A 23,899-nucleotide genomic window follows, 5' to 3' on the forward strand; every position below is an offset into this window, starting at 1 on the left:
CAGACAGACACACCGTTTTAATCCCTCGTAGACTGACGTGAGGACATCGAACACCTGGTGAGGTTACCTGTCGGTGCGCTGGACGCCGTCCACGGCTGCAGCTCTGTGTCTTCACGTGTCGGTGCTGCTGCATGGAGAGATGAAGAGCGCAGCATCATCAGAAAACACGCTGACTCTAATACTGGATTCTGTTACCATAGCAACATCCATATTTTTGCATGTGCGGATTCATGTTTTAAACACAAAGTTTTGTTTATCTGAAGCTGCAAAAAAGAATCGTCAGCTCTCTCGTCAATAAAATCCTTTTAAACATAAATGAATCAGCCAACACGCTTCAGACTGCCTGAAATATAAACATCACTGAATAATAAATAATTAAATGCTGATAATGATGCATGAAAAAAGTTCAGTATGAAAAACTGAAGCAGTGAAGGTGAATAATCTGAAGATGTCAAATATAAATATTTGACATCTAAATGAATTCATTAAAAAACCTTTGATGATAAAAACTTTCTCATGTCCCCCAAAATCATAGTTTCTTCTTTTTTTAAATCACATTTCAAATCATTTACTCTTTCACTGAATTCACTCGCACTCTGTGTAATCCCAGTCTGTGCCAGAAGGTGGCGCAGCGTGTCATAGTCTCAGGCAGGGTTGCTTCTAGCAGCATCCGTCTGCACGCACCCTGACAAACCCAGGAACTTAAATCCAAACGTTCACCTGCAGCTCTGCGTTTCCTCCTCCTGCACTTCATGCTGGTCAGCAACACACAGACAGCAGCTAAGAAGATGATCATCAACCCCACGCTGACGACAGCAACCAGCAGCAGAACTGAGAGCGCACACAACATCTGGTTCATGAACACGCGACACATCTGGCAGAAAACTACAAACGCGATTCCTAACCGGACTGACCGTTCTCAGGTCTCATGTTGCTCTTCTTCTTTATTTCTCCCACTTCTAATAAACAGAGCGAGAGGACGCACACACCCACACTGGTCGCACACTCACAACGTTTAAATGTCAAAGGTCATGTGAAAGTTTGCATCCAATAAACAAAGACATCTCATTTGAGGATTAAGATTGTGGTCAATTATATTTCACACAACTAAATAAAGACAACATTTGCAGGCACAGACAGATTTAAGGAAGTATGACGTAGATCCACTTATAGCGCAGCACACGGGCAGGTTTGGTAAATCCATGTACGGTATGATTGCAGACAGCAGCGCTGTTTCACAGCTGTTACGTGTTTGAGTGTGGATGTATGATGATGTGTGTGGTGTTACCGGCTGTCACCACTGCAGGTGATGGAGGTGTGCTGGTGGACGGAGGCTGGCTGCTCGTCTCTGCGTGTGCTGGGAATGCAAACAGTTTCTATGTTTAAATCCTGGTTCACACAAACATGAATACAAAGCTCATGAAACAACCTGTAAATACACAAAACATGAACACGTGTAAACTACAGACAACGTGAAAGCAGCAGGTGAGTCCAGGCTGGACCGACCCACCTGCGAGGACCGTGACTCTGGCCTGCAGCAGCCCGTTGCAGACGTACTCTCCAGCGTCCTCTGGCTGCAGGTCCTGGATCTGCAGGGCGTCGTTGGTGAAGCTCAGCCGGCCGCCGCCCCTTTCTGGTTTCACCGTACCGTTTCTGTACTTGGTGAGGACGGCCTCCCGCCTCTCGCCCTCCCTCTGCTGGAACCACCTCTGTTTGGGTTTGGAGGAGCCGCTGCAGGGGAGCAGCAGCGTCCGGCCCGCGGACACCGTGTAGTCCCGACCTGAGGAGAAGACGCAGAGACATTCGCGCTGTCACTGCTGACCTTCTGTACTTGAGTGGCTGTGATATTGACAGGCGGCCGTAGGGACAGGGGGTTGGGCAGCGCATCTGTAGGTTGCCGGTTCGATCCCCGGGATCACAACCTGGTCGTTGTGTCCTTGGGCAAGACACTTTACCTACCGCCTACTGGTGTTGGCTTCTGTCAGTCTGCCAGGGCAGCTGTGGCTACAACCGTAGCTGCCTCCACCAGTGTGTGAATGAATAGTAAAGCGCTATATATATAAATGCAATCCATGATTATATTGTTCACGGCTTCTTGCTGGATCTGTGCTTCCTGTGTCGACTTTATTCTGCAGTGACGTTGTCGTGGTGCTTGTGCGTCGCTGTGGTGCCCTCTGCGTGAGGTGCAGGCTTTTGTTGGAGAGGACGCTGCTGTGGCGTCTGCTGGTTGCAGCCTCTGCAAACTAAAGCGGACTCGTCCCCCTCCCTGCAGCTGTGCTCATGCTGGAGGTGTTGAGCTCACAGACCTGAGGATGAGCAGCGCAGCTCCTCACACACGCCATGGCGTGTGAATGCTTCACCGCAGAGTTGCTAAAGCTCGTGGTCAGTCACCGATTGTAGCATGCAATCACACGCAAACAGACTCAGTGACCTATTAAAAGATTAAAAGATTAAAAGATAATGACGAGCTGCTCTGCAGAGATAAGCCGGCTGTTTCTGCTCGCTCAGTTTCATATTTAGGCCACACATTTCCTGTTTTTATCGTTTCCACTTTAATATCCAGTCATCTTTCTGGAGGCGTGTGTGAGACAAATTTAAACAGTGGAAATGTTTCTTTTCACATCACTCCCACTCTGTGCCTCCGTGCCATCCACTTCTCTTTTACATAGAAAACTGATCATTTCGACACGTCCTTCTTCAAACCGCTGGCTTCCTTTGAGCCTCTGTGTGGTTTTAATGTGCCTGCATCAGTGTGACGGCACTTCGTGCTGTCATCGATTCTTCAGCCTGAAGAGCTGGTGACTGTGTGAGTGCAGACGTTAGGTTTCATACTCAGTTCCTTACTTTGGAGAAGCTGCGTCAGCGATAAGCAGACATTTCTGCACTGCAGAGCTGATGAAGAAGTGAGCGCTCAGTTCACAGGAGTGTTTGCCACACATGCATCTGCCTGCTGTGTGCAGACGGAGCGATTTGTATTGTGTAACTTGTCTCTGTCATTGGCTCCCAGCCGGCTGCTACTCCAGCGGGAACAAGTACAAATACTTTGCTACTGTACTAGTAGTTTTCAGGTTCCTGTGTTTGACTCGAGTAGTTTTTTCTTTTATACTTTTAACTTTTATTCGCTACATGTTGAAACAAATATTCGTACTTTCTGCTCCTTACATTTGAAAACAGGCTCGTTACGTTTGATTGGACGGTTTTGAGGTGATTTATTATTTTGTCGCTGCGAGGCTTCAAACATCAAACTGATTTGAACCTGATCAGGATCACATGAGAGGAAACTCAGTTCGATTATTAATGACCAGGAGATTACAGCGTGTGGCAGAGTCAGGGCGGCCAGGCTGTCGTAAAGCTTTTCCCTGTTCCTCGTCTTTCCCTGCATTTATTATTTGTTTCCCACCCCCAACCCACCCACCCTGGTGGCTCCACCCCCAGCATACCTGTCAGCACCTGCAGCTCAGCCACCAGCTGCTGGTTACAGCGGTATCTTCCATGATCCGACTCCTTCAGATGCTGGACGCAGAGGTCGCCATTAACCATGAGGCGGTAGCGCCGGCAGTCCTTGTTGGTCTTGTAGCCGCCCCGTCGGGTCACCAGGACCTCCTGATCCTGCCGAGTCCAGATCACGTCTGAGCTGCCAGAGCTGCCGCACGGCAGACAGACGTGGTGATTCTCAGGGACCGAAAACCAGATCGCTGCTGGGGCAGAGGACGGGGTCACACATCTGAAACTGTCGAACTCAAGCAGTACAAATGTGCTTTAAATACAGCCACAGGTCCTCTAACGTGGCTGAACCAATGCAGCACACAGGTGAGCTCACCTGGTTAAGCTGCATTAAGGCTTAACATGGTTTACTGTGAGGTTAATAAAAGACTTTCTCATAGAGGCCGTTTGCTTTGGTAACTTCTGCCTGAAAGACGTGAAGATGACGACGCCCACGACACTTTAAACGTCAAACGTAAAAACAGGGCAAAGGCTCAAATGTTGCTGTGGTCATCTTTTATATACAGTCTCGTGCAGGTTCTCCTTTAGTGATCCGTCTCCTATATTTAGATGATGTGATGAAGCTGTGTGACACTCACACCCTGCTGATGCTCTGGCTTCAGTGTGTTTCCTCTTTTATCTCATGGAAACGTCTGCGTCTAAATTTACAACGTTGCAAAATGTTTGCTGGACAGCGTTTTGTCGAGCAGGGCGGTGAACGATGTCGTGTGTCAGAGGAAATCTACACGCACTGACTGTAAACATGCATAAAGAACTGTGGATTTATGACGTTTTCATCTTTAACTTATTTTGCACCAATAAAGAAATAATCATCTTCCGATGGACTCTTTCATAACAGCATGTGAGTCATTTCAGTCCATCAAAATGTTTTTATGGGAATTTGACACAAAAAGATGTTTTTCTAGAACATGTTTGATTACATCAAGTTTGCAAAAATGGAAACAACAACTGTACAAAAGTAAACTGAGGCGTGCACCGTCCAACTTTAACCCAACAAAGGCAACCTATAAATAAGAACAACTGTATTATTGTTTCCTCGCGGTTCCCTGAAAGTGTGACGAGGACAGAAGAACGGGAGGTTTTCGTACCTGTGGAGTTTCCCGTGCAGCCGATCAGACCTGAGAGCAGGAACCAAACGTGACAGGAGAACATGTTCAGGAACAAACGTGGAGCTGCAGAGCTGCCGACGCGCCTCGAGCCTGTCTGTCTCTGCACCGCTCTTCCTCTCCTTCCTCGTCCTCAGTGACTCAGGGAGCGTCAGCGGCCTGGAAAATAAAGAGGCGTGCTCCCGCTGCAGGTCTGCTGTGTCGCATGGATCTGATGAGCAGCTGGAAGCTCTCGGATGAAGGACTAGCTGAGATTTTAACCTTTGTTCCTCTGAATGTTTGTGTGAAAGTCAAACAAAAGGTAAACATGATGACATCATGCTCGCAGCAGGAGGCGTGGAAGGTTTGATCCTGAGGATTTCCTGCAATTAGAGAAAAGTCACATGATGAAGGTTAGAAAACACCTGTGGCTCTGTGACGTTATCATCACCTGCAGAGTGGAATCACTTTAAAACATCACAGACTCGGACTAATGCAGGAAACATCCCCTCAGGCTCGCTGTCGGTGCAGCTTGATCACACAGTGAACACACGTGTTGGCTCGAGGCGCTGCAGCAGACACGTGAATATTTCATTATATCCTCAAATATCTCTGAGGCTTTACCAGGAGTGTTTCCCAGAGCCGGAGGATGATCGATGAGCGAGTCCTGATGAGATCCACCTTTAGGGAAAAACAGGCTTTTGTTCACTCAACAGTTTTGTCTTTTTCTTTTTTCCATGGAAACGTGAGAAAAATGCTGGAAAAGCTGGAATTTCATTGACTCAACTTTAGGCTCTGTGTGACACACATGGAGATAAATAACTTCACAGAGGTTCACACTGTAACGTTTTCTGGGTAATTTCCTTCCTTTAACGTAAGATGACAGAAAAAATGACACTGAGGTCACTTGTCCCCTGTGAGGACACCTGCCTCAAAACTCCCATCATCTTAAACTGGTTTCCTGAGCTCGCTGCACTCAGACCTGCAGCAGTTTAAAGTGTGTCTCATCACACAGAGACGTGAAGCTTCAGTCTTCAGCGTCTCTCAGCACAAACACTTTCACTGATCAACGATCAGCGATGAAGGATCAGCAGGGTTTCTGTGACAAACTGAACTGTTTTCTAATTCGTCTCCTTCGTTCACCTTTTCTTTTATTTCTACATCTCCACGTGATGAAGACGAGGGGGACGACAGCACCCAGAACCAGCTGCTGCTCAGAATGAGCCCCTGGAAGAAGACACAGTAACGCAGCTCAGATCAACGTGACGCACCTGAAAGCACCAAAGAACCAGGAGCTCTGCTCAGACTCAGCCACAGCTCAGCTTGTTTCTGATGTACCTGATACCTTTAGAGCCGGTCGGAGCAGCACGCTCTGTTTTGTGTAACTATTTTAAAATCCCGGTAGCTCTGCAACCACATAAGCTAGCAATATGATTCTTTTGCATATGAAACCGGAGGAGTTGTACTTACATCTGATGCCATCAGCTTGTCCTCGGTCACAGTTTCCTTCCACATAAAGCTTTGCAAAAACTGCATCAAAGCACTTGCAGCAACAAAAACACAATATTCCTGAAACACGCTTTGCCGATCCGATCAGCTGTTTGTAACACTTCCTACGTCCGCCATGACCTGCCCGAAATCGGAAGTGACATCATTTTGCGGAAATGTAGTTTTTTACCATCGTGGCCTCATGAGCCTATACTGGTGTTTTTAAAAGTTATGTTTGACTTTATGACTTCCTGTGTCGTTTCTGGGATGCTGAGGACTCATATTGCACTGCTGGAAATAGTTTATTTTGATGCAGATGCTGTTTTTTTGCAAATTTGCACTATAATATGTATTTTCGTTTTTCCTGCAGTGTATAAAAATTGGTGTATTTCAAAAATAAAACTATGAAGACACTTAAAATAAATTTCCTGTGGTGGGAAACTATTTTGTGCAACGTTTTTGTATTTACAGTTTTGAGGGATAAGCCTCTTAAATTTCTCTAACTAGAAATATATGTTAAAAAAACAAAAACGATTTTCAATTTTTTTTGCAATTTATGTAATTACTATGCACTTAATGCAGACATTTGATTAAAATCTGGGCTATAATGGTTGTATTGATGTATAGCAACTTGAAATGGCTCCACAGCATGTAAAAATATAATATAAGCTCTGACGGACTTGGTTCTGTGGTCGGTCTTAAAGGGTTAAAGAATAAACATGCTTTCATTTACATCTGCTGGTTTCAAAAAAGGAGACAAAACAATGAAACTAGATTCATATTTTGGCAACTTTTTCAAATAAGGTGTCGTTGTTAGAGACATTAAAGCCTCAGCCAATCATGTTTGCTCTGTAAAGCGGCCACAGCACCTTTCTGCGACGTGTCAGTCGGGTCTTTGGTCACATCCAGATTAACCGCTGCTCCGCCAGCACAGGAGTACAGTCCAGAGTCGCTGAGCTGAACGTCTCTTAAAGTTACGAGTCTCCTTACCTGCAGCGACGTTAGAGCCCAGAGCAGCGGCTGCTAACAGGCAGCAGCACACGTCCAGCTTCATCCTGACTGCAGTCATCAGCTCACATGAACACACTCTGTGGGCTCACAGCATGTTTCTCATCAGCTCAGCGTGCTCGTCGCTCAGTGCTGATAAATGTCAGAAACACGTACACGTGACACGTGTCTGCTGCGCTCACTGTCTGCTTGGATGATTATAAACAGATGAAGTCCTGAGGTCACAATTCTGAATCTTACAGCTACAAACCTCCACGCTGTCACCTCCACGGCGTGGAGGATGTAACATGGAACACAGGCGAGGAACATTAACTAAACCTAAAGACTAAGAAACAAGTAAGGGAGCTGGAAGAGACGAGAGCAGCAGAAGCCCTGAATCAGAGTAACATAGCTTGTGTGTTTGTCCAGGTTCATTCATGTGTTATTAACAGACCGATGACGGTGACACAGGAAGGAAGCTGAGCAGCTGATGGGCCGTCTGTGCTTTCAACAGCTGAAGCTGTGAAGCTCAGCGGACACGTCTGCACACAAACACAAAGTCAACACAAATCTACTGTTTTCCAAGTTTACTTGATCTAAATGTGAATATTATCAGTGTTTTAAATGTGACTGCAGCAGACATGTGACATGTTTCGTCATTAATACCAAAACGCTTTAAATCAAAGCTTTTATTCATGTGTTCATGAAGTGAATCAACTGCACTCAGAAACTTTCTCAGGCCAACAATAGTTATCTTACAAGCTTTTGTCTTTATAATCATGACTGTAAAGGATTTTTATCACTTTGACCTTCAGATCAATCTACTGACTGGAGGAAAGGTCAGAGGTCAAACACACACACTACAGCACACTGTAAGAATCAAAGCTTTTAGCTTTTTGTCAATTTTCCACCGATGAATCATGAACCTCGAACACGTCGATGGACGGAGGACAGATTTCAGGCTCCACCCCCCACCGCAGCCACCCTGCGCTGGATGAGTGGGTGGGTGTGACCATGAGCTCTGCACCTCAGCACAGTTGGGTCAGAATTTATTTAAGCTTTTTAGCGTAAGTGTTTAAAGACAGACACACTAACAAAAGCCTCCTGGGTCGATTTCATCAGCTGCAGTTTCACAATAATTCAGAATAATCTCGACATATGCATGTTATATGTTACATGTTCCCATGAACATCTGTGCTGTGCAGACTGTTCCTGACAGCAGGACATTCAGGTGAAGCTACACCGGTCCGGCCTGCTTCTTGGGTTTCTCCAGTAAGACATACGTGTTGTTGACGGGCTGTGAAGAACCTGTGGATCATAAACATCATCAGTCTGAGTGGGTTGTGTGTAACAAACACAGCTGTGCAGGTTTGGCGTGTTCACCATGAGTTTGTGTAAAATGAGGTGCTGATCGTTAAAATGACCTTTTTTTATTTCCATCACTAAACGTGGCACCAATCACAGAATATGGAGAATCTGCAGGAGGAAAAGAAAAACATTTAAATTTATCACCAGAACCTCTCATTTAGATGGGACTGTAAATAGTGATGGCAGCTCAGGTGTTACCGGTCGTGTTTCCAGTCCGTGGCAGCTCAGCGATGGTGTCGTATGTGGCATCACTGTGGTTTGATCCTCCTGTTAAAATGTTTATCAAATAGTCTTCATCAGATCCAAGTAACAGTCCAGTTTTAAGCTGTTACACACAACAAATCAACATTTTCAGCTTTAGAAGACACCAGATCCAAAAGTTTGATCACACAAAATAATTTTGGGTTATCCAAAAATAACTCACGTGTGGCTCTTTTAGTACCCGTCCAAATCAGAAGCAAGAATTAAAGTTACCTTTATTATTTCCAGCATGGAAAGTGGAAGCAGTCAAGGAATGTGGAAAATCTGTAAATGAAATATTTTGATTAGATGCAGCATGAAGGTGGAAGGAGATGAAGTGTCAGCAGAAGGTTTGCTTAGATCATGTGACTGTGAAGGCTCAGTGCAGCACAGGTGTTACTGGTGTCGTTTCCAGTCTGTGGCAGCTCAGCGATGGTGTCGTATGTGGCATCACTGTGGTTTGATCCTCCTGTCAACAACAAGTCTCAGTAAGAGTTTGGCTGACATCACTCTCCTGCTTTACTGTTGATGAGGTTCAGAATTTGAAAGTTATCCAAATGGACCGATTCGTATACAGCACTTTGGGGATCAAACCACCGACCTCCCAATCAGCAGAGGACCTGCTCTGCCGCCTGAGCTACAGCCAACCCAAACATCCAAACTTCAATCAGCTTAATTACAGAATGAACTAGAAGACGACGATAGAGTAAAAATAATAATATGAAACACAGCTACAAGATTTCAGTGCAGTTTTCAGTTTAAAATATTATCTACATAACATCTAATGATGGAAACAACAGGAGGGGAAATAATTTAAGTGGCTGCTCCATCAGGCAGTGTGCAGGTCGTAGGCGAGCTCCTGAGAACAAACACTGGATTCATTCAGACTATCAAACTACAAGCAGCTCCGATGATGAGCCTCAGTCACAGCTGCTTCACTCTCACCATTTATAAGATGAAGTTCTGCTCCAGCTGGTATCTCATCATAGACGTGGAGCTGTTTGTCAGTCCCTGCAGACAGATCAGAGTCAGCTCCTGCTTTAAAGTTTAAAACACGCTGCCTGTGATGACGTCCAGCTGTGATAATGAAAGTGAAGCTAAACTGGACTGTGGCTGCTTAGGAAGCTTTTGCTGTTAAACTGAGTTTAGGAAATACTGACCGCTGACCTTTCACCTCACATACTTACAGTGACCAACCTGCTCTCACCTCGAAGGTGTCTGTTTGCACCAGAATAAAGTCCACAGGATGTAAAATCAACAGTGAGGCAGAATAAAATCATTTTAGGTTTGGAGTTAACAGTAATATTATATAAGTGCTGTGTACTCATTTAAAATGAAAGATTAAAGATTCATTTGTAGAAAAGAAACTGTAACCTTTGAACTTGTGTTAGCTTTATTGTTAGCTAAGCTGCTAACAGCATACGCTAATTTATTTTATTTTATTACTTTATTCACATCTTCACTCACCGAATGGAATCTGTGCACAGAGGTGAACACGCAGTAGTAAAACACAGCTAACTGAACTGCATTAGCTCAGGTGGCTAATGTGTTAGCATGATGTGTTAGCATGATGTGTTAGCATGACGTGTTATTATGATGTGTTAGCATGATGTGTTAGCATGACGTGTTATTATGATGTGTTAGCATGATGTGTTAGCATGACGTGTTATTATGATGTGTTAGCATGATGTGTTAGCATGATGTGTATTATGATGTGTTAGCATGATGTGTTAGCATGACGTGCATTATGATGTGTTAGCATGATGTGTTAGCATGACGTGTTAATATGATGTGTTAGCATGATGTGTTAGCATGACGTGTTATTATGATGTGTTAGCATGATGTGTTAGCATGACGTGTATTATGATGTGTTAGCATGATGTGTTAGCATGACGTGTTAGCGTGATGTGTTAGCATGACGTGTTAGCATGACGTGTTAATATGATGTGTTAGCATGATGTGTTAGCATGACGTGTTAGCGTGATGTGTTAGCATGATGTGTTAGCATGACATTTGAGCTGACAGACAGACCGCAGCTCACAGCCACCATCGTACTAACAGATGTTTCAAAAGAACCGAGTGAAGGAAGCTAAACTGGACCACAGCAGATATGTGAGAATGATGCGACTAACATGTCTAAACCAATGAATAAGTCATGTAAACCACAGATTCTGGTCATGTTTCTCTTTACTCACCTCGTCTGCTGGACCTGCATCTCCACATGAAGCAGGCAGTGATGAGGATGAGGATGGAGAGAAGAAGAAGACCAGTTCCTATCAGGAAACTCTGCACTGGAAAAGCTGGACAAGGTCAGAGTGATGAACACGGATCATGCATCACATACATGGACTCTCTGTAATATTTAATATATAAACACATCAGACCTCACTCTAAAGGTCATTTATGCTACAGGCCAGAAGAGATGAACATGTTTACATTTAAATCTGTTCAACTGCACTCGTTAGATTCTTTGATGCAATCATACCTGATGGAGCATCGGGGGGTGATGCAGTTGTTACTGATGCTGTATGAGTTGTAGCAGTAGGTGTTGTTGTTGTTTTTGTTGTCTTATTATCTTAAGTACAGAAAAAAGAAAATATAGATACATAAAAAATAACAGCTTAAAAATCAACGATTGAACTTTAAATATACGAGTTGGTTAAAAACAAACTCCACATACAAACAAAGTAAAAAACTGAACTGAAGAATTTCACATAACATCTTATGATTTGTGAACAATGATTGGATGCTGTCTGACTGATGCTGATTAATGTCACGCGGTGAAGCTGACATGTTTTAACTTTGTGTTTTTAAGCATTTGTGCATGAGTTGCTGTGTTTCATCGTTTTTAATCTTTAATAATGTCCAGTGTTTTATTCGTACAGTTTCATTGCATGCTTTTATTGTATATATTGTTGACGTGTTGCCGGAAGTCTTAGCTGGCATGCCAGTTAAGACTGTGACCAATCAGGGTTCGCCCTTGGCCACCGTAGGCCAATAAGAGGACCTGGCGGGGCAGATGAAGGGGGCTAGAGGTAGAGCATGAGAGACTGCAGCAGCGACACGGCGGGATAGCCGGTGGTCGGCGACTGTTGCAGAGAGCGGCAGAAAACAGAGGAAACTCTACAAAAACATTTCTGTGTTACTTTTGGGTTCATGTGTCTCACCTCTGTCAGATCTCTGTCCTTTGGTCACATTCAGATAAGCAGCTGGTTCTCCATCACAGTAGTACAGTCCAGAGTCAGCAGGCTCAGCTTCTCTTATACGTAATGTTGTGTCCTCCGTGGAAACAGAAATCCTTCCTTCATTTATTTCTCCAGAGTCTCGTCTCCACGTGGGAACAGCTGATCCTCCAGCATCATGAGAACAGTTCAGAGTGATGCTGCTCCTCTCTGCAACACTCACTATTGTTGTTCCTGTGAAGAATTCATGACATTTATCATTAAAGTGATTCTTTCCAACGTGCTGATTGGTTTAAAGGTGGACGTCAACAGGAAAGAGGAGGACAGGGAGCACAGAGAGGGCTGCAGCCGACAGCGTTCATTGTTTTCACTGTTTCACTTCATCCATTTCTATTTATCTGTTTCCATCAAACTGGAGCTCAGGCAGCAACAACAGCACAGACAGACACGAGTCCACACAGTATATCTGCGCACTGCCCTCTGGTGGCAGCACACAGCTACTACAGGCTGTGTGAAGCTGGCCCGAGCCGCCACTTCAAACAGGAAGTCTGCGCTCTGATGATACCGGTTATCTCTGTTGGCGTTTTAGGTTTTTGATGTCAAAGCAAAGACAGAATGACATCGTCAACATAAAGTCGGTCACTGCACAAAAACCCAAAAATGCTTCAGTGTGATCGTATCAGCTGAAGTTCATAAACACTGGTTTGAGTTTACAGAGAGCAGAGATAAGACTTTTATTATTATGTAGCTGCTCACTGGTTACTGCAGCATGTGAGGTTACACATGAAGAACATTACAGTTATTACTTTATAGAAACTCATCGACAGTAACAGGAAGCACATGTGACAAAACAAAGCTGGAAAACACGTCTGAAATGCAGCTTTTCATTCTCACTGAATTTGTTTGAGTCAGTTATTGTTTTTTTATGGAAGACGCGTGATTTTTAAACAGGTCAACTGTTAAAATGTTTGATGTTACCTGATGGGATCACTGTCAGCTCCACAGCTGCTTCATGGTCACAGAAGTATCTGCCAGAGTCTGAGGGAGCAGCTCTGAGGACGATCAGAACCCCGTCAGCCTGTGAACTGTATCGTTTCTGTGGATCATTGATGTGTTTTTTGTCTCCGTCTCCATCAGCTGTAAGTATGTCAGCTCTGCTTCCTCCACTCTCTCTGCTCCACCTCACTCCACCCTCCACAGAGTGAGGACAGGGCAGAGTGACCTGCGTCCCCTCCTTAACTCCTTCATGGGTCAAACCTGCAAAAACAAACAGTTTTCAGAATCACATAAACCTTCAGATGCTGTGGACACACGGTAACATCACACGTTTATCCTCATGTAAATAACTGGAGACTTTCTCAATGTTTTGATTTTTTAAATCAAGTTTCATAAAATTAAACTTTGATAGAAATCAGGAAGAATAACGACGCTCTACATCATCCGAGTCTCAGAAGAAGCTCAAAGAGTCTCACCTGCAGCGACATTAGAGCCCAGAGTGCAGGCCAACAGGCAGCAGAAGATGTTCACCTTCATCCTCACACAGTGCGAAGTGTCTGAACAGTTCCTGTGTGATCTGAGAACAGGAACTCGGCCTCTGTGAACACGCCTGTTCTTCTTCCTGCTGCTCACTTCTTGTGGTTAATGAATACAGATGCTCCTTTTATAGTTTGGAATGTGATGTAATTTACATTCTGACAGTTTTGTGTTATCGACTGATGCAGATATAAGATGATGTCGTCGTAGGCGGAGGTAGAAGGTTCCAGGGTGGGGGTGGTGGGGGCGTCTGATCTCCTGTCTTACTGTAGAAACCAGATCAGTTACATCAGTGAGTTTTCACCACGCAGCGAATAATCAAATAATAATCAAATAACAACTTTGGATTGTTTTAAATCATGTAGCCAGTGAGGCAGGGATCACTGACACTAATCTGATGGCTGAAGGAGGGCTGTGTGTACATACAAAGGTCAGCTGCGTTTACATACTTAATAATATGACCCGCCCATGCACTAAATGACTGTCTGTGAGGGACAGCCAATAAGAAGAGAGTTGTCTTAAAGGAGAAAGAGAGTGAAGTGTGGGGTGAAAGACGGTCAGAGGATGAGTAGCAGAGACTGAGTGGATGATCAGAGTGATGATGTCAGAGCGTGACAGTGTGGGGAAGCAGAAGTGATGAGATGAAGAAAAACCTCAGGAACATGAGGGAGCACAGATCTTATCCACAAGAAGCTTAATGTGGCATTTTTGTAAACCCGGAGTCATCAACGCTCTCGTAGTCGAGCCCAACAATGAAAATGATTTTATGCTGTAAAGCTGCTTTTGAGTCTCACGTCTGAGTCCTGCGTTCGGGTCCGACCCCGACAGCCGAGCCTGACCCTGAGTTTAACACTCTCAAAGTGTAAACGTGAGAGAGCAGAGTGATGAGCTGCTGCAGGAGGAAATTCAACACAACGATTTCACAACAGCTGTCTGTGAACTTTAGAAGAGTCAGACGGATGACACACAAGCAGAGAGCTGCAACCCTGTGGGTTTATCCAGGACTGCAGCAAGAAAACAACCACAGCACAGACGTCACAGAGGTCACAGACGTCACTGAGGTCACAGAGGTCACAGACGTCACTGAGGTCACTGAGGTCACAGAGGTCACTGAGGTCACTGAGGTCACTGAGGTCAGCGTCCTGGTGCTGGAAACCAAACAGGTTTGTGTTTTTAAAGCTGTGTGTGTCAGAAATCAAACATATATCATTGTGATGTTGTTTATTCTATTACTCTTGTTCTCTTCTGCTTGTTTTCTTTTTTCTTTCTCAGCAGGTGATCCAGGTGATTGATATATGCTTTTTTTTTTCTCTGCCCGTTCTGTTGGTTTTTGTCTTTTGCCCTTCTCCCCCGTCCCTCTTCTCAGCTGTTTCTCTTTCCCTCTTTCTTTCTCCCCTTCTTTCCTCCAGTCAAGTCTGTCCCGTATTCAGTAAGTGAAAATAAAATAAACAATAAAAGGTGAATCAAATGGACCATTACGGCAAGGCTGGGATGGTCAGTTTGGTAAAGTAAATCCGTTGGGCATCTTTCTTTGCCTTTAGACAACAATTCTGATGCAAAAGAGCCAAACGGGACAGGCCAAAAAAAAAAAAAAGAAAAAAAAAAAAAAAGAAATCAAACTGTGAGGCTGAAGGACTCAGACCAGTCACTGTTTCACATATTGATGAGTGTGGCTGCATTTCCTCCTGTGTCCCACTGCACTTCCTGCTTTATTTTGAAGGGTCGTCTCCTGCTCAACGTGATGCTGCTTTGTCAGCTGCTGCCTGTGTCTCGTGATTCTGCACCACAGACCTCATCATTCGGAGCAGCAACAGCGGTGACACTGGCCTCTGAGGGATGATAGGGATGACACACAGTCTGCATGAGGAGGCTGGTGGGGTCGAAATCTTCTGCTGCTTTGGTCAGACTCATAGTTTGGGTTAAAATCCACCCAACCTCTCTAACTTTGTCTCCAAACAGCTTAACCTGAGGCGACTCTCTCATGTACTCTTTTAATCCAGCACGTCAGACTCCCTAAAAATCTGTCGCTCTGTCAGTGCCACTGTCTCCCCATCATCACACCATCACAGCTGGTCTCTCCTGCAGTTGCTTTGGATGGTTGGCCTGGGTATTCAAACTCACGTCTTCTTAGCATAGCTTCAACAACAGCTGTCGTTCTTCATCAGTTTATCCCTCCTCGCTCTAGCTCACATTAAATAATCGGGTTAAACAGCCCTCTCTCTCAGACACCTCCATACCTGCACAGGTTTGTCACGTGGACGGCTGCCTCCTCCTCTTCATGGCTGCCCTCACTTCCTCCTTACTCCTCTGAACTTCCTGGTCCATAATCCTTCCTCGTCTCTCAGATACAATCTCTTTTCTCAGTGTCACATGAAGGTGACTGTCAGCCTTTGTCTTTGCTGTAGCTACCACCTAGCTATCAACCTCCTCTTCTTCAAAGTCATCCTACCATTAAATGCTGCAGGTATACATCCTCCCTGACACCACCTTACAGTCTCCTAGCTTTCACTTTCCCCTTCCTGTGTTAGATGTAGCCCACCTGTGTGCACCTTCATCACAATCACAGTTTCATTTCTCTCTCCAAGCCCACCCAGCACCTCCGTCACCTCTGTTCCCTGCACCTGGATGTCAGAGCTCTGCTCCAATCACCACTCGCTATGATCCTGTCTGACCCCCTCCTGACCTCCACAACACTGTTCACCTGCTCCACCTTCGAGGCTTCCCCTACTCCATTTCTATCTGCACCATGGAAGAACAGCTAGCATCCATCTCCAGCGTCAGCCTTGCTTCCCGTCCACACATCTACCTTCCTCCATGATATCAGCAGCTTTATCAGTCTGGTCAACTATCATTGGTATCATAATGTCATGTACACTGAAGTGGACTCACAGTCAGGGGACTCACAGTCAGCCTTTATTTACAGTGACTTCACTAAAAACATGCGTCATACAAATGTGGAAATAGAAGCTGTGCTCCAGGGAGCAGCAGACATGCAGCATCAACGCTCAGGCAGGACCATCCCAGTCAGGACCATCCCAGTCAGGACCATCCCAGTCAGGACCATCCCAGTCAGGAGGGGAATCCTGGGAAGCTCTGCACAGAGGGAGGAGAAACAACATTAGAGTAAAGAGACGAGCAAACACTCATCAGAGCCAACAACGTCTTCCCTGGATCGGCACGCTGACAGCAGCTGCTACCTGGAGGAGCGCTGCTGACGAGCTCACAGGTGCTGCTTCAGCGTTTTAATTTTACACAACAATAAAACACCAAAAGAAAAAAATGAAGATTTTCCATAGAATAAATATCTTTACCGTTTCACTCTGTCAGCACAGGCAGAATACACTGGGCTTTGAAATGGTGCAAAAGGATATAAAATGAGGTCATTTTCTATATTTATGACAGAGCAGAAGCAGCAAAGGGTGCGTGGTGTAGGTGGGTCATCACTGAGTCCCACTGATGACTGACATGATACCAACCTGACTTCAAGCATCTAAAATATAAAACATGTTTAGATTGATCTTCTTTATAATTCCAGATATCCTGCTTCGTGTATCTGATGTCTTCAGTTTGTGTCCACAATGTACAGAGTAGCAAAAACACAGAAACATGAAAGGATGAGTGTGTCCAAACTTTCCTTTTTTCTTGGCTCCACATGAAGCTCTCTTTACTTTGCAGTCGATGAGAGGAGTTTATAAAAACACAAACATAAATACTGAGACGTTGTTGCATCTGGTACATTTTCAAAGATATTCACAGATTTAAACTGTCAGTGATTCATAAGCAAAAGTGAGACGAGTGTGTAAGGATCATATAAATGACTTCACAGTTCAGTGGTTTTCTCTTGGTTGCAGCACTCAGACTCATCAATAACTGCTCGTGTTGTTTGTCCTGAATTTGATTTGCTCAAAAACTGAAACAGCTGTTAAACAAGAGAGATTATTAACAAGGAGAAAGAGAGCAAGTTTCTCCTGTTTTGGCTTCCTGTTAAATCCAGAATTCAAAATCCTGCTCCTCACATACAAGGTCTTAAATAATCAGGCCCCATCTTATCTTAATGACCTTGTAGTACCATATCACCCTATTAGAGCACTCCGCTCTCGCTCTGCAGGCCTACTTGTTGTTCCTAGAGTATTTAAAAGTAGAATGGGAGGCAGAGCCTTCAGTTTTCAGGCCCCTCTTCTGTGGAACCAGCTTCCAGTTTGGATTCAGGAGACAGACACTATCTCTACTTTCAAGATTAGGCTTCAAACTTTCCTTTTTGCTAAAGCATATAGTTAGGGCTGGACCAGGTGACCCTGAATCCTCCCTTAGTTATGCTGCAATAGACGTAGGCTGCCGGGGATTCCCATGATGCACTGGGTGTTTCTTCTTCACTCTCTATGTGTTAAAGAATATATTAAAAAAAATAAAATCCATTTTTTCCTTGTGATCTTATGTTTTGTTCAATTTAATCTTTTACTATTTATAAACCCTCCAGTGTCTGTTTTCATGAACAGCAGCATCAAACCAATAACTCCACATTTACCTGCAGGGCTGTCAGCATGTTGATGCAGGCGCTGCTCCTGAGAAAGAACACAGAATTAATTATTACGATTAACTATCAGCAGGAATAATTTAACCAGTTTATTTCTTCCTGGAATCTGTTACTCAGACTGTGAGTGTAACAGAAGCAGAGATGAAAGTTTAGATGAGCTCAGCTGCTTCACTCTCACCATTTCTAACATGAAGTTCTGCTCCAGCTGGTGTCTCATCACAGACGTGGAGCTGTTTGTCAGTCCCTGCAGACAGATCAGAGTCAGCTCCTCCTTAAAGACAGTGAAACATGCTGCCTGCTGTGATGTCATGCTGGAAACAAGATTCAGAGCTGTTAGCTGAACCGTGCTAGCCCAGGTGGCTAATGTGTTAGCAGTTAGCAGACAGAGTGAAGGCAGGAAAGTAAACCAGACTTCAGCTGAACATGAAATAAAGATGTGAGACTGATCAGGACAAAGCGTCTAAACAAATACATAAGTCAGCTAAACCACAGCACCTCCTTTTACTTTACTCACCTCGTCTTTTGGACTTTTGTCTCCAAATAAAGTAAATGATGACGAGAACAAGGCTGCAGACGAAGACCACAAGGGCTCGGATCCCCAAGTCAAACAGGTGATGGTTGGCTGGAAAAGCAAAAGAATAATTATCCGATACAATTATTAAACAAACATGATCGACTCTACATACTATTTATTAATATCATAAACACTGCTCCAAAAACTTAAAGGAACACTTCAGAGTCTAGCATCAGGCCAGATGTTGATGCACAGCTAGGCAGCAGCTGTACTTAGAGGAGCAACAATGAGACGACCTCCAACACAGGAGCAGTTTTACAGCTGAAAGTCTCAGACATCGTTTCCTCCTCTTCTTTTCTGTCTGTGTTTTCACCAGTTTGACATCCAGCTAAGGTCAGTGTCTCTACTGGTAGCGCTGGGTGATACTGGACCCTCCACAGGTTGCACAGGTAGTCCAGCTTCTCCAGCTGTGGCACATTGAATACGTGCCACAGCTGGAAGCTTTGCTGTGTCTCGAGGCGTCTTTGAATTCAGCCTCTGTAGGTCTATAATGTTCATGTCCATCCAACGATGTGGCATCCTTCCGTTGCTAACACGTCCTCGCTCATATTATAGATATGCAGCAATAGTTTTTCCCATTGAGATCAGACACGTTTTCAAAGTCTTCCTTTAAGTTTTTTGAACAGTGTTTTTTTAATGTAATTCAGAACAGCTGAGCTTGTCTTACAGAGCATCATGCCTCAAACACACACGTCATTTATACTGTAAACAGCAGAGCTGATGTAAGTTTGACTGAGAATTATTTAAACCTGTGAAGCTGAATGATGTCTTTGTTGGAGTCATACCTGACGGGGCAGATGTCACTGCTGGCTGATGAGTAACTGTTGTAGTTGTTGTTGCTGCGCTTGTTTCATGATCTTGAGAATACAACAGAGAATTTAATTTCATACACTGAAAATGAGAAAGACTGACAGAATTACACATGTGTATTTTAGCCAAATATGTACCATAAATAAATAAAATGCATGTTTTCAAAAAAATACAATTTCTATAAATAAAAAACGAAAACATTTGATAATATCTTGAGATTTGGAAACGATGACTGGGTACTGGATTTGTTAAAAGTGCCGTGTTATACAGGAGCAAACGCAGTGACGTCATCGACAGCACTGCTCAAACTCGAGGGTCTAAACTAAACTCATCCTGCTCTCTGCTCTTCCTCCTCTTTGAGCTGTAAACTGTGATGTGCTGGTGGCTGCAGACCCCGCAGGTTTAGCTCTTTGAACGTGGAGTTTAATGTGTTTTGGGTTCATGTGTCTCACCTCTGTCAGATCTCTGTCCTTTGGTCACATTCAGATAAGCAGCTGGTTCTCCATCACAGTAGTACAGTCCAGAGTCAGCAGGCTCAGCTTCTCTTATACGTAATGTTGTGTCCTCCGTGGAAACAGAAATCCTTCCTTCATTTATTTCTCCAGAGTCTCGTCTCCACGTGGGAACAGCTGATCCTCCAGCATCATGAGAACAGTTCAGAGTGATGCTGCTCCTCTCTGCAACACTCACTATTGTTGTTCCTGTGAAGAATTAATGACATTTATCATTAAAGTGATTCTTTCCAACGTGCTGACTGTTAAACAGGAAGCTGTGCACTAAAGTTACAGCAACAAGAAGTGGTTAAGAAAATGGATGATGATGATGATGAAGGATGCTCTCTGCTGCAGTTGTTCATAGTCTGATATCGTCTGACTGAATCCAGCTGCACTCGATCAGAGACTGATGAAGGATTTATGCTCCTGGTGTCAAAGCTCTGTGGTTATGCAGAGAGGTGCATGATGGGAGTTCATGCTTCACAGACACATTCGATTTAACCTGACAAAGTGTTTAAAATATGTTTGCATGTCACCTGTAACAGAGATGGATTTTAAACAGAAAATAGAAAAACATGATGTTACCTGATGGGATCACTGTCAGCTCCACAGCTGCTTCATGGTTACAGAAGTATCTGCCAGAGTCTGAGGGAGCAGCTCTGAGGACGATCAGAGACCCGTCAGCCTGTGAACTGTATCGTTTCTGTGGATCATTGATGTGTTTTGTAGTTTTGTCTCCCTCAGCTGTAAGTATGTCAGCTCTGCTTCCTCCACTCTCTCTGCTCCACCTCACTCCACCCTCCACAGAGTGAGGACAGCGCAGAGTGACCTGCGTCCCCTCCTTAACTCCTTCATGGGTCAAACCTGCAAAAACAAACAGAGTTTTTCAGAATTACAGCTCAGACTGAGAAATCCATAAACCTTCAGATGCTGTGGACACATGTTAACTTATCTGTGTGTGATGGCTGTAAAAATGTCACAAAGCTGAAAACGATTATTTGCGCTTAGTTACACAGATGAAGAGTAATCAATCACATTGAAGACTTTTCACAGCATATTAGTTTATTTTACTCAAGCTTGATAATTAGAATAATGCTTTGCTCACTTAAAATAAATGAAATAATAACTTTCTACTAAAGTTGTTTATGTTGTTTTCCACCTTTTCCTTAACCAGACCCTGCAGGGTTAACCTGAGTGTCCCAGTTTGTTTAACCAGGAGGATCCCAGGCCTGATTATTGTTGATGTATTACAAATATTCTGGTTTTATTGTTATTTACTTCATTCTGAGTAAATAAATATCCATGTAATATAGTTCAAAGTTAGCGTCGTGTTCATACATGTTAAAAATGCCTGTAAATCAAATGAGCTCAGTGACAATTACTGTTTGTTTGAATCAATCAATTTTTGCTGCTTTATAAGAAAGCCCTCCGCAAAGCCAGAACATCTTACTATTCATCACTGATTGAAGAAAATAAGAACAACCCTAGGTTTCTCTTCAGCTCTGTAGCCAGGCTGACAAACAGTCAGAGCTCTGTTGAGCCAACCATCCCTTTAACGGTAACTAGTAATGACTTCATGAACTTCTTCACAAATAAAATTTTTATCATTAGAGAAAAAATTACCAGTAATCATCCCACAGATGTAATATTATCTACAGCTACTCTTAGTACCATTGATGTTAAGTTAGACTCTTTTTCTCCAATTGATCTTTCTGAGTTAACTTCAATAATTACTTCCTCCAAACCCTCAACGTGTCTTTTAGACCCCATTCCTACAAAACTGCTCAAAGAAGTCCTGCCATTAACTAATTCTTCGATCTTAAATATGATCAACCTATCTCTAATAATCGGCTATGTACCACAGGCCTTCAAGCTGGCTGTAGTTAAACCTTTACTCAAAAAGCCTCTCTAGACCCAGCAGTCTTAGCTAATTATAGGCCAATCTCCAACCTTCCTTTATATCAAACATCAAATCAAATGAGCTCAGTGACAATTACTGTTTGTTTGAATCAATTTATTAATAACATAAAACCTTTAAACTGATGCAACACACACAACAATGTCACAAATATATTCAACTAAATAAATTTCTTCATTTGGGAACTAATGTTTCTAGAGGTGAACACAGTCGGTCCATCCTCTCCCTGCTCTCCTCTCCTCAGCCTCTCTTTGCTGCCTCGTGTCCTCTCTGATCAGGTCTAGCAGCTCATCATCTCTTTCCCTCCCTGTCGTAGGTGGCTGACACGCTTCGCCATCGCTGTCGTTTAACTCACCCACTGCTGTGCTTGGCCCTGGAGTGTCCTCAGGCAGAGAGGACACTAGGACAGAGGCCTAATGGAAGGCATCTGTCCTGTCAGGGGTGATCAAGGAAACACATGGGAAGACAGCAGGAACCAATCAGACACAGCGAGACAGGGCAAGCAAAAGTGAACACAATGCACACGAGACAAGGACTATCAAAATAAAACAGGAAGTAGCTCTGTGTGGTTTTGTTCAGGGGAAACACGGAAACAGAACGGACGGAGCAGAAAAAGGAGAAACACGGAGAGGAAATGGATGAAGGTGAGGAAGAGAGAGAGGCAAACAACCATGGAGACAAGACTGACTTCCACAGGAAGCACAGAGGGAAGTGAACGACCTGATCAGCAAACTCAAAAGCACCAGAGGACTAAACTAGGAAGCACAAATCTCATAAATCTCTCTAAGAAAACAGCAACGATTCAGAAGTGCACAAACACAAAACACTGGGCCAACGAGCCACAACCACCACCTGCTGATCGCCAATCAGGAAACACTAATTTCCTGATTGGAGGTTGAACTGTCGTATGAAGCACTCAGTCTTTTCTAATGTTTTATAGTCCGAACAAAATGACTTTGTTCATCTGTAAAATAACTGAGGGATAATTTTATGACAGATTTACAGTCAGTGAGATAAAAATTGTGACGCGTCGCACACTTTGAGCTGCGGTCACACCTTTATCCAAGCACACAGTCTCACACTGAACTTCACAGCTTTTATTATCTGAGTCTCATATGTAAACTATAAATATGTAAATGTGAATAGAGTGAAAGAGTCTCACCTGCAGCGACATTAGAGCCCAGAGTGCAGGCCAACAGGCAGCAGAAGATGTTCACCTTCATCCTCACACAGTGCGAAGTGTCTGAACAGTTCCTGTGTGATCTGAGAGCAGGAACTGAACACGCCTGTTCTTCCTCCTGCTGCTCGTAACCACACAGCTTTACAAACACAAACACAAACTTGTAAGAGGTAACAGATGCTCTTTTTATAGTCTGTGAACATGTTTCAATGTTAACATTTAAATGGGGACATTTTTATGTTGTCGCTGACTGGAAACAGATACTCTGTCTTACTTACTCTGCAGACAGATCAACAAGCGTAAGGACTGACGACTCACAGAGGATGCAAAGTGGTATCAGCTGGAAACTTGTGGTTTTAACCTGAGCTGCAGGAAGAACAAATACACATGGAAACCAAAGGATATTAATAACATGACAAGAAGCCATTTACACGTCACAACACGGAGTCCACTGAGTTCAGTGGAAGTGAGTATTTTTAAAGCTGTGTGTCAGAAACCACACTGATCAGTCACTCATTCAGATATTGATGAAGAAGCACTGGCAGCTAAAATCCTCTTCATCAGTTCTTCACTGAGAGCACCAGATCCATGAGGCTGGGCTCTACCACACCAGGTGAGACCCCAGGTGCAGGCTGTGTAAAGAGGCCACATAACAGCAGGCTGAAGGGTGTGTCTCGTCCTTTTACTGTGTCTGCTGTAACTGAGTGGATGTCTGTTGTTGTGACGCAGTGTGAAGATGAGTTCCAAGACTCAGGGCTGCTGTGGTGGGGGCACCTGCTCACCCCCTCCCTCAGAACAACACATCACTCACGTAGGCATCTCGATGGGGGGTTGTGGGCTTCGTAGGTCACAGTCGGTAGGGCCATTCACGTAGCCGTGCTGGCTGTAATGCGGCGACCTGGCCCTCTTTTTAATTACACTTTACTCATGATCTGCTTTTATGAGGCTTACAGTGCTGGTGCTGAAGAACAGAGCAGAGTGTAAAGATGTCTGAACTTTAGG

At 44.0% G+C, this 23,899-nt stretch overlaps 3 protein-coding genes across 8 annotated transcripts in view; all 3 read right to left on the reverse strand.

Annotated features, from left to right (window-relative positions):
* LOC113015307 (inactive tyrosine-protein kinase 7) overlaps positions 1 to 7,139 on the reverse strand; it is a 7,815-nt gene extending 676 nt beyond the window's left edge. The window contains exons 1-8 of one of the 3 annotated variants that reach the window (XM_026157280.1): positions 7,068 to 7,139; positions 4,593 to 4,972; positions 3,441 to 3,698; positions 1,511 to 1,780; positions 1,289 to 1,357; positions 915 to 959; positions 721 to 831; positions 68 to 124 (exon numbers count right to left, since the gene is read on the reverse strand). In XM_026157280.1, coding sequence (XP_026013065.1) covers positions 68 to 124; positions 721 to 831; positions 915 to 959; positions 1,289 to 1,357; positions 1,511 to 1,780; positions 3,441 to 3,698; positions 4,593 to 4,656 — 874 coding nt within the window. In that variant the 5' untranslated portion in view covers positions 4,657 to 4,972; positions 7,068 to 7,139. Of the gene's footprint in view, positions 1 to 67; positions 128 to 720; positions 832 to 914; positions 960 to 1,288; positions 1,358 to 1,510; positions 1,781 to 3,440; positions 3,699 to 4,592; positions 4,973 to 7,067 lie in introns of all 3 variants that reach the window. The other 2 variants (XM_026157279.1, XM_026157278.1) reach the window with 2 other exon arrangements.
* Positions 7,140 to 7,738: 599 nt separating this feature from the next.
* On the reverse strand, positions 7,739 to 13,423 carry LOC113015044 (uncharacterized). 3 transcript variants are annotated; one of them, XM_026156946.1, is made up of 11 exons: positions 13,327 to 13,423; positions 12,833 to 13,111; positions 11,840 to 12,088; positions 11,158 to 11,247; positions 10,868 to 10,963; positions 9,618 to 9,683; positions 9,064 to 9,141; positions 8,907 to 8,957; positions 8,631 to 8,699; positions 8,489 to 8,540; positions 8,214 to 8,372 (listed from the first exon to the last, which is right to left on the reverse strand). In XM_026156946.1, the coding sequence occupies exons 1-11, from the start codon at positions 13,385 to 13,387 to the stop codon at positions 8,237 to 8,239; spliced, it is 1,227 nt and encodes a 408-aa protein (XP_026012731.1). In that variant the 5' UTR covers positions 13,388 to 13,423; the 3' UTR covers positions 8,214 to 8,236. The 3 variants fall into 3 exon arrangements, with proteins under 3 accessions (XP_026012732.1, XP_026012731.1, XP_026012730.1); XM_026156945.1 differs by having other exon boundaries at positions 10,868 to 10,972; XM_026156947.1 differs by lacking the exons at positions 8,907 to 8,957; positions 9,064 to 9,141; positions 9,618 to 9,683 and having other exon boundaries at positions 7,739 to 8,372; positions 10,868 to 10,972.
* Positions 13,424 to 16,278: 2,855 nt separating this feature from the next.
* LOC113015047 (basement membrane-specific heparan sulfate proteoglycan core protein-like) lies at positions 16,279 to 23,221 on the reverse strand. Of its 2 annotated transcripts, XM_026156952.1 has the most exons (9): positions 23,176 to 23,221; positions 22,880 to 23,036; positions 20,385 to 20,663; positions 19,758 to 20,006; positions 19,281 to 19,352; positions 18,436 to 18,543; positions 18,100 to 18,165; positions 17,913 to 17,949; positions 16,279 to 16,480 (listed from the first exon to the last, which is right to left on the reverse strand). In XM_026156952.1, exons 2-8 carry the CDS (start codon positions 22,938 to 22,940, stop codon positions 17,924 to 17,926), a joined length of 861 nt encoding a protein of 286 aa, XP_026012737.1. In that variant the 5' UTR covers positions 22,941 to 23,036; positions 23,176 to 23,221; the 3' UTR covers positions 16,279 to 16,480; positions 17,913 to 17,923. The 2 variants fall into 2 exon arrangements, with proteins under 2 accessions (XP_026012737.1, XP_026012738.1); XM_026156953.1 differs by lacking the exons at positions 16,279 to 16,480; positions 17,913 to 17,949 and having other exon boundaries at positions 18,126 to 18,232; positions 23,176 to 23,219.
* Between the last annotated feature and the right edge of the window lie 678 nt (positions 23,222 to 23,899).

This window comes from Astatotilapia calliptera, chromosome 22 (genome assembly GCF_900246225.1).
Source record: "Astatotilapia calliptera chromosome 22, fAstCal1.2, whole genome shotgun sequence".
NCBI classification, from domain to species: domain Eukaryota; kingdom Metazoa; phylum Chordata; class Actinopteri; order Cichliformes; family Cichlidae; genus Astatotilapia; species Astatotilapia calliptera.

Bases quoted from the DNA above. Each gene is read 5' to 3' on its own strand.
- LOC113015044 (XM_026156945.1), bottom strand. From the start codon at position 13,387: ATGAAGGTGAACATCTTCTGCTGCCTGTTGGCCTGCACTCTGGGCTCT. The intron at 9,684-10,867 runs GTGAGTAAAGAG...ATCTGTCTGCAG, and splicing joins ATGCAGGTCCAGCAGACGAG to GGACTGACAAACAGCTCCAC. The intron at 8,541-8,630 runs GTAACACCTGAG...TTCCTCCTGCAG, and splicing joins ACGGACTGGAAACACGACCG to ATTCTCCATATTCTGTGATT.
- LOC113015047 (XM_026156952.1), bottom strand. From the start codon at position 22,940: ATGAAGGTGAACATCTTCTGCTGCCTGTTGGCCTGCACTCTGGGCTCT. The intron at 20,007-20,384 runs GTAACATCATGT...AATTCTTCACAG, and splicing joins GCTGACAGTGATCCCATCAG to GAACAACAATAGTGAGTGTT. The intron at 18,544-19,280 runs GTATGACTCCAA...TTGCTTTTCCAG, and splicing joins AGTGACATCTGCCCCGTCAG to CCAACCATCACCTGTTTGAC.